The sequence below is a fragment of the Coffea arabica genome, chromosome 4c (assembly GCF_036785885.1).
Source record: "Coffea arabica cultivar ET-39 chromosome 4c, Coffea Arabica ET-39 HiFi, whole genome shotgun sequence".
NCBI classification, from domain to species: domain Eukaryota; kingdom Viridiplantae; phylum Streptophyta; class Magnoliopsida; order Gentianales; family Rubiaceae; genus Coffea; species Coffea arabica.
In genome coordinates this window covers 6,120,068-6,136,132 of record NC_092316.1, presented here as the reverse complement: position 1 = coordinate 6,136,132, position 16,065 = coordinate 6,120,068, and the positions used below count along the sequence as shown (strand labels likewise).

Here is a 16,065-nt window from a genome sequence, read left to right as displayed (position 1 = left end):
GCAAATAATAGCAATTACCATCTTCTTTCTTGGCTAATACAGCGTATCTAATGACTATAGTATTTTACAAAAATGGCGCCCGTTGTTTTGCAATCCAAAACTGACAGCAAGATGAAACACCGCAACTTAGCATTAGATTGCACAATCCCAAGTGGCGAAGGAAGATGCCCCACCCCTTTAACGGAGATGACAAAAAATCTACCATCAAATCTTAAAATAAGCATTAAATCATCTTCCTCTTTTGTCTTCTTTAAACCCTTTTGTGTATATATATATATATATATATATATATATATATAGAGATATATATATATATATAAAATATCTCTGCCTTTCAGGGCCACATAATACATTACGGAAGAATCCCATTAATAATTAATCAGTTTGGGAAGATTCACTGTCCTCAATTCTTATCCTTACCAGTTACTCCTGTTAACCCCAACAATCAAAAGTTAAAAAAAAAAATCCCCCCTTTTTTTTATCTCTTCGTATATTTGCTATGTGTATATAGTGGTATAATTCAGAGAGGTGTTTGGACTAAAATTTAGTGTGTGTGCGTGGGAGTGAAAAGGAGAGGGTCGAAGAAGGGAAGAAGGAAGGATGAGCTGGAGAAGAGTGGGAAAAGCTTTACAGGTGCTATCAGCCCACACCTTTCTTCTATGGTTTACCATATTTCTGGTTCTCAAGCTGGATCATGTTTTCTCCTACTCTTGGTGGTTAGTCCTTTTGTTTATTTTATTTGAGAATTTTGAATTTTACAGGATGAACAGGCTTTCGGTGTGGTTTGATTGCCTGCAGCTTTGTGCGTTTTTGGTTGTAAAGGGTGTTATGATTGTAAAATTGTGCGAAAAGTTTCAATCTTTTTTGTTAATATGAGCAGCTGCATGCATGTTTATTTGGGTAAAATTTAATTTTTTACTCTTTTTTGTTTTGAATTTTGAATCGTATTGCTATATTTTTTGTTATTGTTCTGGGTGCTGAATCTTTTGTTTAATGCATAATTTAATCGAACTTGCTCGGGGTTTTATTTTCATTTGGTTGTGTTTCAAAGGGTGTTAGGATGGTAAATGCAATTACATGCAAGTTTATGTGGGGTAAAGTTGTGGCCTTTTTTTTTTTTTTTTTTTGGGTGTGGGTGCATGTAAATATGCTTGATGCAAATCAGGGAGGAAGAAGTAATATATGGCGAAAAGGGATTTTAAGAACATAATTGTATGGTTTCCGGGGGAAATTGGTTCTGCATTTCCTTTTTCTGTTGGCTCCTTGTAAAGCTAGTCCCTCGGCTATCCCCTTGCAAAATAAGTGCCCAGGTGAGGTTGTCTTCACATGAATATTAGAATTCATGGCTGATTAGCTGTACACCATGGACTCTAGGCTTTTGTCAAATTCTTATAAGGCTCCTGATAGAACTTTTTAAAGTAATAGACAGTTTTGCTAGGGTACATTGGATTTTGGTTGTACAACAGGCATTCATGGAATAACTTGGTTATCTGAGCTGAAAGTTGCTGTTTGGTGGTGGTTAGGACGAATTGTTCCATACTAAGACTCTCTTACGAGCCTTCTTATCTGAAGTGTGGGACTCAAGTTTTGATGTTGACAAGACTGCAGCTCTCTTTCTATATGTTCCTCAGAGGAAGAGTTATCAGAAAATTCGAGTTAACTTCACTTAAAGTTTTCTGTCTTTGGAAAAATGTTAACCTTATCAATCTTGATTTTTTACAACTCATAGTAATTTGATCATTCATCATGCAGGATCCAAAAATTCTAGAAGTCCAAATGCTTAAATTAGTTGTGGAATTTGATTGTTATGCTGGTGCATCAATATCTCTTATGGATTGTTGGTGCACTAAAACTGTTGAAATCGTTGACTGAATTGTATGTACCCTATAATGCAGGTTTATCTTCTTCCCACTATGGATGTTTCATGCAGTTGTAGCCCGAGGTCGCTTTTCTTTACCTGCACCTTCAGTTCCACATGATCGACATGTATGTCTTTGTGCTCTCCTATATTTTGGCAGCTACTGCAACCTTCTTAAACAAATTGGATTGTGTCAGTATACTTACTTCTTTTTTTAAATTTTGTGCATAGTGGGCCCCTTGTCATGCCGTGGTTGCAACACCATTGCTTATCGCATTTGAACTGCTTCTATGTATATATCTCGAGAGCATATATGGTAAGGAGGTGAAGCTCTACTCTCTGATATGAAAATGACCCAGACAGTGAGACAATAGTAATAGTTATTTGCGATAAACAAGCTATGACTTTTGTCTTTTTAGTAATTTTCTCTTGTCCTCCCCTGATAATAGAAAAGACATTTTTCCCTGTAGTTGCTTCCTCTTCTTAGAAATTTCTACCTCGTGTTTACGAATTGGGATATAATGAAGCCTTGGTTTGAGGAAGATTATAACTTTTGCACTGTCTTAAGTGTTATAGATTCAAGGTCTCAATAACATGTTATTTTTGTTTCAGTTAAGGGTTCTGCAGCTATGAATTTAAAGATTGTCTTCCTACCCCTCTTGGCTTTTGAGATTGTCATCCTTATTGACAACTTCAGGTATCTTAACTCATCTGATGTGCAAGTTTCTCATCCTTTGCTTTTAAGCTGTATTCTAAGTAAGGTATATTGTGATATCTTTGGATGCTTTAGTTAAAAAACAAACTACTGATTGAGTTATTTGTATTCTGAACAAATCTTTAATTGAAAACTTGTGTCTTTGTAAAATTTGCATGATTTGAGAAAAGGTGCTTCTGTGTAGGTTTCACAGGCGTTACTGAAAATGCTGAGTCTTGAATGAATACTTTTTCATAAAATTCCTGTGTATGGATGTCCTGATAAATTGATGTTGAATGGAGCATTTGATATACAAAAGTAAGTGGAATAAAGAGCAGAAGATTGTTACTTCTGGGGTAATAATGCTGCTTGTATAAAAGGGTTGGACAGCTGGGGCAGAGTCAACATGAAGGATAGATGTGATGTTCAAGTGGAAAATTTAATGCTAGTCAGCAAAATAAAGTGGTTTTGCAATGGACCTGTCCCTTTCTGCTCATCTATATTTTCAAAAGTGACCTCTCTTGTTTTGTTTGTCTTTCTTCTGTTTCTTTTGGTTATTTTACCAAACTATCTTTCTAGGTTGTACATTTTTTTTTTGAATTGTTAGATTAGCTGTTTTTTATAGGACTCATGATTCTGCCAAATGATCTCTTCCTAATTTGAGTTGTGTAGGAAAAATTGCTGTAATCATTTCTCTGACTTTGAATTCATTGAAGTGTCCTCTAGGAAAACAGTTGAAAGTAAGAAAAAAGATGGAAACAGTTGTTCTGGGTAAGATGCTAAAAAATTGCATGGGGCATAGGACAACAAATTAAGCTGTTATAAATGCTTTTGTTTTCTTTCTGCGTTGGCTTTTCCCTTGATATTTACAGGGCTACTACTCTTGTACCATGATACAGAATGTGCAAGGCTTTATTACCTGGAGATGATGAAAGCATGAGTGATGAGGCTATTTGGGAAACACTTCCTGTAAGTTAGATCAATGCTTTAGATGTGTCATTGTCATGTGACTTATGTTTGTGCTTATACTGTTCTTATTGCTTAATGGAAATTAAGCTGCCTACTATTGGCAACTACTCTTTTTCTTCTTTCATTTATTCCCTCCTATCTCAATTACTATTGCATCTTATTGTTAATGATATATATATTTTCTGGTCTCAAAATGATTGACTACTGAGTTAAACTTAATAGCCTAGGAAAATTGAAAAAATTGAGGGTACATTTTGAAATTAAAGAAATATAATAATCTGATATTTTTATTGTTACCTTAAGTTATCCAAATTTGTGTGAGTTTTTATTCTCTGTCACTGGTAATGCTTGAATTCTGAGAGAAGCAATGAGCTTGTTTGGACAAAGATAATTTGGTTTGCAAAATTTATTCTCACAAATCCCAATCACCTTTTTATCTCACATACATCACATCACAAAAAGTGCTACAGTAAATTTCTCAAATAAATCATCCAAATAAACTCTTATCCAAACAAACTCAATGAGGAGCTGCTACATAGGCTTCCTAGAAAGGACTGTCGAGATTTAATGAAGGGGGTATTATCTCATTGTTGGTGGAAGTAGGATAGACAGACTAGTAACAGCCTAATAAACATTATTAAAATGCCCTTAGAAGAGAACTTAAAGGATTTGTTAGCTGTTTTTTTAGATGTGGAAAAGAAACAGAAAATTGGAAGATAGAGTTTCTTTTCTTGGCGGGGCATTCATGAGCATTCGGATATTCTGCTTGGCGGTGAATGTTTAATAGGTTTTTGGCTTTATAGTGCTGGCTTATGCTAGTTTCCTCAGTCTTTTTAACTCATCTTGGTGAAATTGGACCTATTGAGTAGAAATCAGCTAAAATATTGTCCAATTAAGGAAACTAATTCTTAATAGCTTATATTCCCAGTATGTAGAATAATAGACTGCAATACTGCATTACTTGTTAATGGGAGGGAAAACTGCAGAGGTTTATTTCTCTAGCAGTGCCTCTAGTGCGAAAACCCAGACAGGAAAAAATGCTTATTCTTTAATTTTGTTATCAGTCACTGTAGCTAAACCATGCAGAAATTGTGCATAATAGATCTGAAATTTTTTTCAATCAATTGATTATTCACATTAATGAGCCTTTTCTTCCTTATATTGAAACTGTTTTTTATTTTTTGTTGTCAATATATTGATGCGCTAAAGATACAGGGATGAAATTTACTAAACAACACTTTTGTTGTTATTAGCACTTCTGGGTGGCGATCTCTATGGTTTTTTTTGTTGCGGCTACTGTTTTCACCCTGCTGAAGCTTTGTGGTATCTCTCTCTCTCTGTCTTTCTCTAGCGCAGGCGCCACACACTTGCACCCACTCATTTTTACCGTTTGAGCACAGAACTTATGGTATTTACCTTAGCATGAGGTGTTTTGGCAGCTTATCTTTTTGATTTGACTAGTTTACAGTTAAGAAATCTATGTTTAGGTTATCAAATAGGCCTTGACTGTAATCGATTTTTGTTGTCCAATATGAGTTCCTCAAGATCTGAAATTTCAATATTTGAAGAAATAAATTGCGCTATTCTCCCATTATGTAGTTTAACATGTTGATGCTGGAATCTGATACGTGGAAGGATAGAGAGGAGTAAAAAGTGATAACCATGCAGGCCAGAGTGGATAGTTTCATGTCACGGCGTAAGCCACTGACATTTATGTATGCCTTTTGGTTTACATTTGCAGGTGATATAGGTGCTCTAGGTTGGTGGGACTTATTTATAAACTATGGGTACGATCTTTACTTGGATTATGTAATTCTTGTTGTTGAGTTTCATGTAGAAGTTGAGTAACAAGGGTTGACCTGTTCTGTTCCTCTTCAGGATTGCAGAGTGCTTTGCATTTCTTGTTTGCACAAAGTGGTCTAATCCAATGATCCATAGAAGTCCTAATGCTCGAGAAGCAAGTACATCATCAAATGTTGTTAGATATCTCGACTGGAATAGTGGCTTAGTGGTTTCTGAAGGGGACGATTCCAGCAATGGAATGTGTGCTCTCCAAGACATTGGTGGACACATCATGAAAATTCCGATTGTTGGTTTCCAAGTCCTTCTCTGTATGCGCCTAGAGGTACCTAACAATTTTGGATAACATTCTTCAGGTCAAGATGACCTATTTTTTCCCTGTGATGTCCTGCCAAGTAATCCACTATTGGTTCTTGAATTCAGGGTACACCTCCAGGTGCCAGACATATACCTATCCCCATGCTATTCTCTCCTATATTCCTGTTGCAAGGAGTTGCAGTCCTATTTGCTGCATCTAGATTTGTTGAGAAACTTGTGATTTTATTACGAAGTGGAGATGAAACGGGCAGATATTTTGTGGTGACTTCAAAAGTTCGTGACTGTTTTGGTTTCTTGCACCATGGCTCAAGGTAATGTTCTAAGCTTCCCAGATGAAAAAGGTATTTCCTTTGGGAGTTGTATACTGCAGTAAAGAAGGGGAGAGAAAAGACACAAAGAATATATTGCATTGTGGTACTTTAGTTCTTACTGTATGTATTACAACTTTGCAAGCAGGCTGCTTGGTTGGTGGTCCATTGATGATTCTAGTAGAGAAGAACAGGCTCGTCTCTTCCATGATGGGGCATCTGGGTAAGAGTTTTTACATTTTCATTAGTAAGAAATAGGCTGGTATATTCTAGTCAAGAGATTGAATGAGTGAACTTATGTAAGCACGTGTCACTGTACTTCCTATTACCTTGTTATGGGAGACAAGTGAGAAACTTGAGAAATATGAGTTCTTTATGGTTAAAATTGTGTTAGTTAGCTGGAAGGCTCAGTAGTATCTACTGGTGTCGAACTATGTGAGGTTCTCTGCCCGGGTTTATACTGTCATTCATATGAAGAAAAGCATATGTAAATAAGTTAGCATCTCTCCAGCCCATAGCAAGCAAAATTTAAGGGTTGAAACTGGGGGTAGTATTGTATTATTTTCTCCCCTGCTTGTCAGTTTTTTATTCCCCTTCTTTGCTTTCCTCAATTAGGTTATTGCCTAAAAGGCATTAGGTTATGATACTCCTCCTTAAAGTGCCTTATTCTTCAAATTTAGGTTGGTATTGAACAAAAATTCAATCTCCATTTATATAGAACCGCCAGCCAAAGTTAGTAATATGCATAGAAAATGCAAAAGAAATGCTGTTAATTGTTGTATCAACTCTTCCACATGGTGACATCAAGAGTTTTAACATGTATGGCGTCTTTCTTACAATCATTTACATTTTTCTTATGAAGCAGTTATGATACGTTCTGTGGTTATCCACCTGAGATAGTTAAAAAGATGCCCAAGAAGGATCTTGCTGAGGAGGTAAATTGCAACTGCCATACTATTCTGCGTGTTACCACTTGAATTTACTATTTTGACATTTAAGTGTGAGGTTTCTAGTGATGCTTCCTTTACTGATTGTCTTCCATATTCTTTGGAAAAATATTTTATTTTATTTGCTTATCTTGTGTTATCCTATAATATTTCAGGTTTGGAGACTACAAGCAGCACTTGGGGAGCAAACAGAAATCACGAAGTTTAGCCAACAGGAATATGAAAGATTACAAAATGTAAAGTTCTCTGTCTGTGTGCTATCTTCTGGTTTAAAGTTCAACTGTGAGAATTTATATTTCAATCATAATGGAAGTACCATAAACTAAGTTGAAGATTGAAATAAGTAACAAGGTTGTTGAGCATTAAATCTTTAGGCAAGTAATACTATCAATTTTTCGACAATTTTACTTTCTACAACGCAAATGAAGTGGATAGCTTTCCTCCATTCCTGCAACATGTTTTAGTACAGCATTGTCTGGTTCCAATTCAATGATAAAACAGAACAGATACAACTATCTTGCCCTAACCTTCTATTACTTCTGCTGATCAAATACTTTGCATATTCCTTTAAGTTGGTCCTCCTGTCATGTTTGCTTTGACCTTTAACACTTGGCGTACCTTTCCTTTATCGGCCAGGAAAAAGTTCTATGCAGGGTTTGTTTTGAAAGAGAGATAAGTGTAGTTCTCCTTCCCTGTCGGCATCGCATTCTTTGCAGGTATTGCACTTAGTGTTAACACTACAACCCAAAATCCCACTTCAGTCAATTTACAACTCTCTCTCTCTCTCTCTCTCTCTCTCATTATTCTGTTTTGGTGCAGCACCTGCTCTGAAAAGTGCAAGAAATGCCCTATTTGCCGTGTCCCCATCACAGAGCAGTTACCTGTGTATGATGTATAGTTCATTGCTCCTGCTCTAAACTGGTGGGAATTGAGGGTCGTCCCAAATGGATAGACTTCTTGCAACTGAATGCTGCAGTTTTCTCCAAAACTTAGCAGGACGTGGTGTCGCTTTACTGAACTAACAGAAACGAGAGAGAGGGCATCTATAGATTGCAGTCACGTCTTTTTCATACTGTGATCTCTTATTGTCTTTCTTATGTAGATACTGATTTTTGTTTAAGAAAGTTGTAATTATAAGTAGAAAATTTTTGTGCTATTGGTCTCTCTTCCTTGTGAAATATTAACCTGTCAAAGCAAATTGAGTTGAAAATGTAGATTCACTCTTCAAGATGTACTCTCCATTGTTGGAACTTGGAAGGGTTTCCAGATCAGCTTCTTCCAGCGGCAGATGTTTATCTGGCCACTCATTCTTCTGCTCCGCGGGCACTGGGACTGCTTTTGTATTTGTAGATTGATGCCGTCTCACTAATTCATCATCCAAGAAAACGTACGGCGTTCGCCAAATGATTCTGTGGATTTTAAGACCTCCATGTGAACATTTTTGTTTTTGGAGGGGATATTAATATGAAAAATGTAGGATTCCATGTAGGCCTCTCAATTATGAGAGTTCTTCTAATGATTAAGTCTGAAATCTTGAGTGTTTTCCTTGGCTTGATAGGAGTCAATAAATGTTCTACATCATTCTAGTATGGAGAAAATCCAATGAATTCAACAAATTCTTAAAGCATGTACAAACGTAAAAAGACTTTTTTGGATGATGTAAAAGATTTTGTTTTGAGAGATTTAATTTTAAATATCAAACAAAAAAAGAATTTTTCTGTCGGAATAAACTGCAAATTCCAATCTTAATTAAATTTGATGTGATAAGGCTTTGTTTGGATATCATATTATTTTAAATAATATTTCGCTTGCATCACAAACACATTTGTCAATCTATTTTTTTATATTTTCAATCATCTTTTTATCTTACATGCATCACATCACAAAAAGTGCTACAGTGATTCTTCCTCTTTGTAACATAAACAAACAAAATAAACATACCAAATTCCCCTTGACCCAAGGGGATCCTACTCACATCTTTCCCTTTCAAAATAGAAAGAAAAACGAAAAGGCCTCCAAAATTCTGAATTATAAAGCCTCTATTGGTTGCTTTTGAAAAAAAAAAAAAGAAAAAAAAAGAGCCCCTGCTGGTAAATCCACTAAATTCCCAGCTAAACGTAGCAAAAAACTGTGACAAAGAAAAAGAAAAATAACAAAAAAGGAAAAACATTAAAAATTCCAGACAACCGAAGTCCCTCTTCAATTGCCAGTTTCGGGGAAGCCCAATTATACACATCATCTGAATGAAAGAGACCCTTTCCTATTCTATTCTACTGAATCCCTTGGAAATCTTAAAAGCTGGATGTTTTGGTTAGATATCTCCACACTCCCCCCAAATATAAAACCTACATTTATTTAGCAACCTTCAGGGATCTTACTAGTACTCCTAAATAATCTCTTTAGACCCGCTTATTTTTTTGTGTTAAATTTGGTTTCTTGGGTTGATCCGGATTGTTTCTTGCATATTCGGCATCTGGGACTTCCTCAATAGAAGTAATTAACCATTAGTTGCTCGTCAATTTGGACAATTTTCAGGTCAGAACTAGATTTGTTGTTAGCTTTCTTGTTGAATTAAGTTGGCTATTTTGGTACCTAGTTGCATTTTCCTTTTCTTTGTTTTGTTTTCTTTGAATTGAGGCTGAAACTTCATGAATTTATCTGGGTTTTCTGTATATTGTGCATTATTCAAGAAAGTTTGTTCCTTTACTTATTAATTTTCTAGAGTCCCACTTGCATTAAGTAAATTTCAACTTTCAAGCATTGCATACTAACTTGTTGGAAGATTGCATTTTGGTTACTTTTTTGTGAGGTAGCTGTTCGCTCTCATGGCTGATGTAATTTATTGTAAAAAGTTACTGAAGCTGGTTTTGACAGATTAATATCAAGCTTGATGTAGTCCTGTTTTTAGGATTGTTTGGTTATATTTGAATTTTTGTCCTTTCCTGTGTAGGTTGGTAAAATGAGGGATACCCTGCTCACTTTAATCTGAAAATGGGGAACACAGGGGTCGTTTGATATTTGGAAAACCATTCTTGGAGTAGCTGGAAATGAGTCGGTCACCGTCATTTCATGCAAGGTCAGAACCTGATGCAAAAGTCGATGAAAAAGCTTTTCAGCAATGGGCAGTTGCTTTTTGCATCATTAGATTTGATCTTGAGCAAGGGCAGCTCATTGAAGAGTGTTATCCACCAGGGTGTCTGACCCAAAATGAGGAGCTTGAAGTTGCATTTAGTTCATTCCCAGATTCTGTTTCACAACAATATAACCGCTCCAGCATCCATGACTGCATCTTCTTCTTTAGGATACGAAGGCAGGAGAAAATGCAGACGGCAAATGTAGTCTCCCATGAGATAGTTGAAGTAGATAACGAGATTGCATCACAAGATAATAAGCTTCTAAAGCTGTCTAATAACGCTCCAAGGTATTTATATGGATTTGTATTTAATAGGCAGAGACATGATGAAAGGTTAAAGCGAGGTGGCGAACAAAAATCGGTTGTAATTCTTTCCCATAGCCCATACTCTAGTGTATTTAGACCTTTGTTACAAATCATGGGCCCTTTGTATTTTGACATTGGGAAGAAAGCTCTCAACTATATTGCTGCTTCAGTATCATCTTGGGCTTCTCCTTTACCTGGTCAACTTATGGAGCTTCCTATTGGGAATGCCACGCTTAAAGTGCACCTGCCACCTGCTCATAGTTTACCTTTAGATGGTAGAATGTTCTTTGAAGAGTTAACTTCACCTATAGCTCCTTTTCTTCCTTCTAATCAATCTGTACCACAAGGTCTGTTCCATGATTCAGACCTTTTTGGTATATTTAGAGGGCTTTTGATGCAGCTTTGGAGGCTATGGGAATTGTTACTCATTGGTGAACCAATTCTTGTCATAGCACCTACACCTCCCCAGTGCTCTGAAGCTGTTGCTGGTTTAGTTAGTTTGGTCGCTCCACTTCTTTGCAGTGTTGATTTCAGGCCTTATTTTACAATTCATGATCCAGAATTTGCCCAGTTAAACTCACTTCAAGAAGGTGCAACTTTCCCTCCAATGGTTTTGGGGGTGACAAATCTTTTTTTCCTTAAGGCTCTTCGTAATGTTCCTCACATTGTTTCAGTAGGAAGCCCTGCTTCAAACTCAAATCGTCTTGCTATGTCTTCTCGGACCTCCATTGGCAAAATGCCTGATGGCCAAGATGGATTTGGGCTTCCACAACTTTCCTTGAAGAAGTTCACGCCTTCAAATTTCTTGAATGCCGTGAAATTGAGGAGGGATGGCCCTCTTTGCCTCATGACAGAACACAGAGAAGCGGTTTGGTCCACTTATACTGCTATTACAAAGCCAGACACATCTATTTTAAACCGGCTAATTGATGCAGGGATGTCACCAAGGGTTGAGGAATCAATGTCAGTTGTTAACAACGAGATACTCCGTCGGCATTTCTTGGAGCTCACTACCAACTTTTTAGCCCCGTTTGGTCCATATTTCAGGGCAACCACACCTTCTGAAGGATCATCTCCTTTTTTGGACCCCCCTCCCCTTCCCCATTTTGATAAAGAGGAGTTCTTAGCAAGCTTGTCAGCAAGAGGTCCGGGGAAGTTTCTGCTCAAGAGGATGAGATCAAATTGGCTGGATTTATACCGGTAAACGTAATTATGTCTTCATCTTTTGTAACCTGCTTATGGTGTCATCCTTGCCAGCTAAATCTTTGTCCTTGTTTTCTTTCTTTGAATACTCAAATACAGTTTATCTACAGCACATACTCTTGACTGATGCATTCAACGTGTTGGTTCTAGCTGAGTTTGAGACAGTTAACATATCTCTGTAGGCGGTTTATGAAAGGACACAACTTTTTGCCTTGGTTTAGAAGGAAGCGTGCTGTTGCTGAGCAAGAACAGCTTAGGTTGTGGAGGCAAGTTAGAATGAAGACTGACATAAAAAAATTTATGTCACAATTGTCAGAGGTGGAAATTGTTGATTCCTTCAATGCTATCGAGAGACATCTTCTTGGCGAACTGCAGGTAAGTGCATTTCTGCATTCAACAGACTCCTTGTCGTTAACTAATTATTTTTAACTGTATTGAAATTGAATCTTGTGCTAGTAAGCAATAGAAATTGAATCTTGTGCTAGTAAGCAATAGAATCTTATTGAATATGATTATCTTTCTCCATTTCGCAAGCTATCTTCTTCATTGTTGTGGGGAGTGATGAAACATAAGAAACTAAACAGAGTACAGACCTAATCCGGACTTGGTTTGCCGCACAGTCTATCATGCTTGGGACCTTAATAACTATTTGTCCTTGCACATTTGCAGATAAAGAGTTCAAAAGACTTGAAATTTTACATGTTATAATTTTATACTGTTCTTGTGATTTCTGGCAATCCTTATGATAAATGAAGTTATAGCTTGAGAAAGGCCTTGAATCTAGTGTAATTTATTTGACTTCCAAAAATTATTCTTTCAAACTGTTATATGAAAAAACATTTGTTTGTTTGCTAAAGGAATTGAGGCTTCAGGAGAATTATGATGATCCATGTGCCACTGTACAGTCTTTACTGGCTGATATAGCTTGTTTATCATGCATGTTGACCTTGTTGTAAGGCATAAACGCTCCCGAATTTCTTGGCTTTGTTATACGTTGATTACCCTTTGTATATTAAGCTTGATTTCATTTAGTTGAGCTAGACTTCATTAAGGCATTTTTGTTCATTTAACTTAATTTCAACATCCTACAGCAAGGCATATAACTTTGGTAAATTGCTTTCTTATGCCACAGCAGTCTGGTAGTGCTAATGCTAATGTAGACTCTGAGGCTGCTCATCAGAAATTGAAGGGGGATTTGCTGGCTGTGTTTAACATGCTTCCTAAGGACGTGCAGGAACTTCTTCTTATGAATCCACACAGAGCAGCTCTTCTACAAGGACCTCCTGACTGCGAGGACCTTCCAAAGGAACCTCTTGTACAGAGTGCTGTTCTGTTCTCGAGTTCACCAAGATGAGATCTGGAATATTTATTATTATTAGGTCAGTCTAAACGAAGTCAATGTCCTGGCCCAGTGCTGCAGGGGAGAGGGAGATGGTGTTTTCACATTTGTATACACCCTCATTTTGTTACTTGATATGGAGTTCTGATTTGGAACATCAGTCTTCTTCTAGGTTAGTGATATCACTTGAAGGTATTTCTTCTAATATATGGCATTTTTTAACATAATACACATATCACTTTTTCCTTTTTATTGTTTTTCTCTCCAGAATACCGTGGTTCAATTCCATTGGTATCGACTACGGCAACCAAAACTTTGGGTATTCATTCTTCTTAGAATGAATTGGTCTTGGGATGGACTTTAATCTATTTCATGAAGACCAGTTGGAACACAAGGTCGTCTCTTTTTGGCTCAGCTAATCGAAAGAAGGCCTGCATGTTCTGTGCAACAAGTTTCAGGTTTTCTTTTGATTCATGCATTATTTTGTTTGAAATTGTGTATGTTCCTAGAGAAGGGCTCAACTTCAACTTACAACCAAAGGGTTGTAATACAAGCTAACTTAAAAGGGTTTTAATCCTTGGACTTTCTGAGAGTGGTTCTGATAATTTGACATGTCGGATCTTATGAATATCTTGAGTAACTGTCATCATAAATGTGGTTTAATTTGGACAGTGGTAGACAAAAAAAAAAATTTGTAGCATACCTTTTGTGGCTGGTTAATTGTGACTCAAAAACTCACATAAAAAATTTTATTACTGGCCTAAGATGTCTTTTTTTATTTTTCTTTTGCTGGGGTTCTTTTCTGGTTCAAAGATTTACTATTAAGCTAATTAAATCTGGGAACAAGTCACATATCAATGGTCAGTTTCCCAACTGAAGAAAATATCTTCCCTTGTAGGCACCACAACGTCTGTGCAAAGACGTGGGTAGACCCGGTCTTGTAGATCCAATGGTTCAAATTTTGCCACATTTTCAATACTTCAATTGGTGAAACGGTGCGACAAATTTCAAACCATTGGTTCTACATAGACCGGGACTATTCAAGTGTTGGCCCACCCTTTCTCTCTCGTGTAGGCCCTCGTATCTCATTGATATTGTTCTTCATTAATGCTGTTCTTTCTTTCTTCTTGCTTCCTACAAATTTAACTCTCACTTGCTGTAATATTTGAAATTTAATAAGAATGACTGGAAATAATAAAAATACTGCCGCTGACTGTGGGTAAAGTAATTAATTGTTGTAGCACTCAAATTCTGGAATATTTGTTCACGAGAAAACTTCAGATGTCTTTCTTGAAAGTGGATCTATGGCACTGTTGATTAGCTTTTTGAGGGTTCTATGAGGTTTGTTTCTTTCTTTTTTTTTTTTTGTACTTTCTTTTTGGCTCTTGATGTTGAGAGGCGGGGAAAAAGTTAAAAAACTGTTAAATGGACCACAATTAATGTGATCTTATCCCTAGACCACTTTGAATTCATGATGAGGAGTAGAGTGACAATTGACGGGCGAAGGTGACTCATTGAGTGCCTCCACAACTATCATTTCACATTCTACTAATAATACAACGCATCAACTGCCCGGTCCTTCTACTGTGACTTCTCGGAACATCAATAATGGGTCATTTGCTACATAAGACTGTGACGGGAGGGTCTTAGGCTTTTCTCTCTCTCTCTCTTTCTATATATATGTATATATATATATATTGTTTCAAAGAAGTGAGGAGGAGACGGGAGAATTAGAATTACGTTCTGGGGTCTTAACTTTAATCACTAGATCAATGGCTCTCCTTGGCCGGGTCTTGGGTTTGACATGCCTAGTTGAGGACCAAATTCCTATGTAGGAAATGTCTTAAAATTTGACTCCTTTAACACCATGGAAGCATGGAACACAAACTAGTAGTAAGGAAGTACTTCTAAGTTTTTTTAGGGCATACTTCTAATAATATCAACTTAAGTAGAGAAAAATAAAAAAGTCTTTATTTGATACCGTAGCATTTTCATAATAAAAAGAGAAATTTTTTTGCATGGGATAAGTTCTTAATGCTGATTTTGATCCAAAGAGAAAGAAAAACAGTCACAATATCAATAATAATAAGTGATGTAATGGTTAATTTTGGAAGTTGGTGTGGTAGTACGAAATGATTGATCGATCATGTCCATGTGGAAGTGTCAAAATGTTGAATCAAAGGTGAGCAACAACCACAATTGCCGAAAGTATCCGCGCAATAGCAAGACGGTTTGATGGTTACGGAGATTATTCATTCGGGAAGCTCTCATTCTCTCCTCTTCTTCTTCTTCTTCTTCTTTTTTTTTTTTTGAAATTTTCAGAATAATAATTAAACGGGTTGAGGTAACAACTTTATGCATTAATCCCACATGAATTTTTGAGGAGTACCCGCTCTTCTTTTTTTTTTTTTTTTTTTGGGTTAATGGTTCTTATACCATTAACCTTTGTTCAATTCTTTGCTGTTGTATGCTGCCGGACCTCAGTTTTTTGGTTTAAATATGATACATACAGTAGTGGTTGAGATCCTTGATGTGGTCGTATTCCTTAGCATAGAAACTAGAGAAGGAGAAGAGGCCACGAATAGAAGGAACCAAAGTTCAAAAAGAGAGATCGCTTTCTTCTTCCACACACAGGGACGTGGGTAGTGACCCATGAGAAAGAATAATATTTTTGATATGTTTATTTACTACTTTGCCGAGTTCTTTAGGTAAAAATCATGCACCATTATTGTTTCCTCTGATATCATCCTAGAGCGCGTAAGAAAGCTCCCCAATAGAATAGTTAGTAGTATAAAAGACTGAAGTTTGCAGATTGTCTAATTTCTGATTGTGAGTGCAAGAAGTTATCTTATCTTACAAGGTGGAAGCATGGCCGGTTTTCAAAGAAAACTTGCTACGTTGTTTTTTGTGGACGCACTTTTCAATCATATTTTTACCTCACATATATCAAATCGATACAGTAATTTTTCTGCACAAAGTCCAGAAAAATGCAATTCAAACAGGGGATGAGTTTCGTGGTTATCCAATTTTCAAACTTTTTTTAGTGAATTGGTTAATCATTGACTTCTGGTAAATTGCTTGGCGTCTACTCAAGATTTCATGCTCAAGCAAGTCGTTGTTTTGCAGATATCTGATAACGCGAACAGTCCAAGAAAATATTCTCTGCAATAGTAGTGTGGCTCGAATATCA

At 36.6% G+C, this 16,065-nt stretch overlaps 2 protein-coding genes across 5 annotated transcripts; both read left to right on the top strand.

Moving 5' to 3' along the window:
- Window positions 1-333: 333 nt before the first annotated feature.
- Window positions 334-8,128, top strand: LOC113740188 (uncharacterized). Of its 2 annotated transcripts, none has more exons than XM_072045749.1 (14): window positions 334-716; window positions 1,896-1,986; window positions 2,090-2,174; window positions 2,471-2,555; window positions 3,452-3,521; window positions 4,775-4,844; window positions 5,263-5,308; window positions 5,400-5,646; window positions 5,745-5,950; window positions 6,096-6,170; window positions 6,813-6,882; window positions 7,050-7,130; window positions 7,531-7,610; window positions 7,714-8,128. In XM_072045749.1, the coding sequence occupies exons 1-14, from the start codon at window positions 601-603 to the stop codon at window positions 7,790-7,792; spliced, it is 1,401 nt and encodes a 466-aa protein (XP_071901850.1). In that variant the 5' UTR covers window positions 334-600; the 3' UTR covers window positions 7,793-8,128. The 2 variants fall into 2 exon arrangements, with proteins under 2 accessions (XP_071901850.1, XP_071901849.1); XM_072045748.1 differs by having other exon boundaries at window positions 6,810-6,882.
- A 1,089-nt stretch (window positions 8,129-9,217) lies between these two features.
- LOC113740066 (uncharacterized) lies at window positions 9,218-13,503 on the top strand. Of its 3 annotated transcripts, none has more exons than XM_072045747.1 (5): window positions 9,218-9,429; window positions 9,845-11,533; window positions 11,719-11,911; window positions 12,672-13,047; window positions 13,144-13,503. In XM_072045747.1, the coding sequence occupies exons 2-4, from the start codon at window positions 9,942-9,944 to the stop codon at window positions 12,888-12,890; spliced, it is 2,004 nt and encodes a 667-aa protein (XP_071901848.1). In that variant the 5' UTR covers window positions 9,218-9,429; window positions 9,845-9,941; the 3' UTR covers window positions 12,891-13,047; window positions 13,144-13,503. The 3 variants fall into 3 exon arrangements, with proteins under 3 accessions (XP_071901848.1, XP_071901847.1, XP_027123362.2); XM_072045746.1 differs by having other exon boundaries at window positions 9,220-9,429; window positions 12,669-13,047; XM_027267561.2 differs by lacking the exons at window positions 12,672-13,047; window positions 13,144-13,503 and having other exon boundaries at window positions 9,291-9,429; window positions 11,636-11,817.
- The last annotated feature ends 2,562 nt before the right edge of the window (window positions 13,504-16,065 follow it).

Coding starts and splice junctions, on each gene's coding strand:
- LOC113740188 (XM_072045748.1), top strand. CDS start 601: ATGAGCTGGAGAAGAGTGGGAAAAGCTTTACAGGTGCTATCAGCCCAC. Junction 3,522..4,774: donor CTATTTGGGAAACACTTCCT/GTAAGTTAGATC, acceptor TGTTGTTATTAG/CACTTCTGGGTGGCGATCTC. Junction 7,611..7,713: donor CGGCATCGCATTCTTTGCAG/GTATTGCACTTA, acceptor GTTTTGGTGCAG/CACCTGCTCTGAAAAGTGCA.
- LOC113740066 (XM_072045746.1), top strand. CDS start 9,942: ATGAGTCGGTCACCGTCATTTCATGCAAGGTCAGAACCTGATGCAAAA. Junction 11,534..11,718: donor AATTGGCTGGATTTATACCG/GTAAACGTAATT, acceptor ATATCTCTGTAG/GCGGTTTATGAAAGGACACA. Junction 11,912..12,668: donor ATCTTCTTGGCGAACTGCAG/GTAAGTGCATTT, acceptor CTTATGCCACAG/CAGTCTGGTAGTGCTAATGC.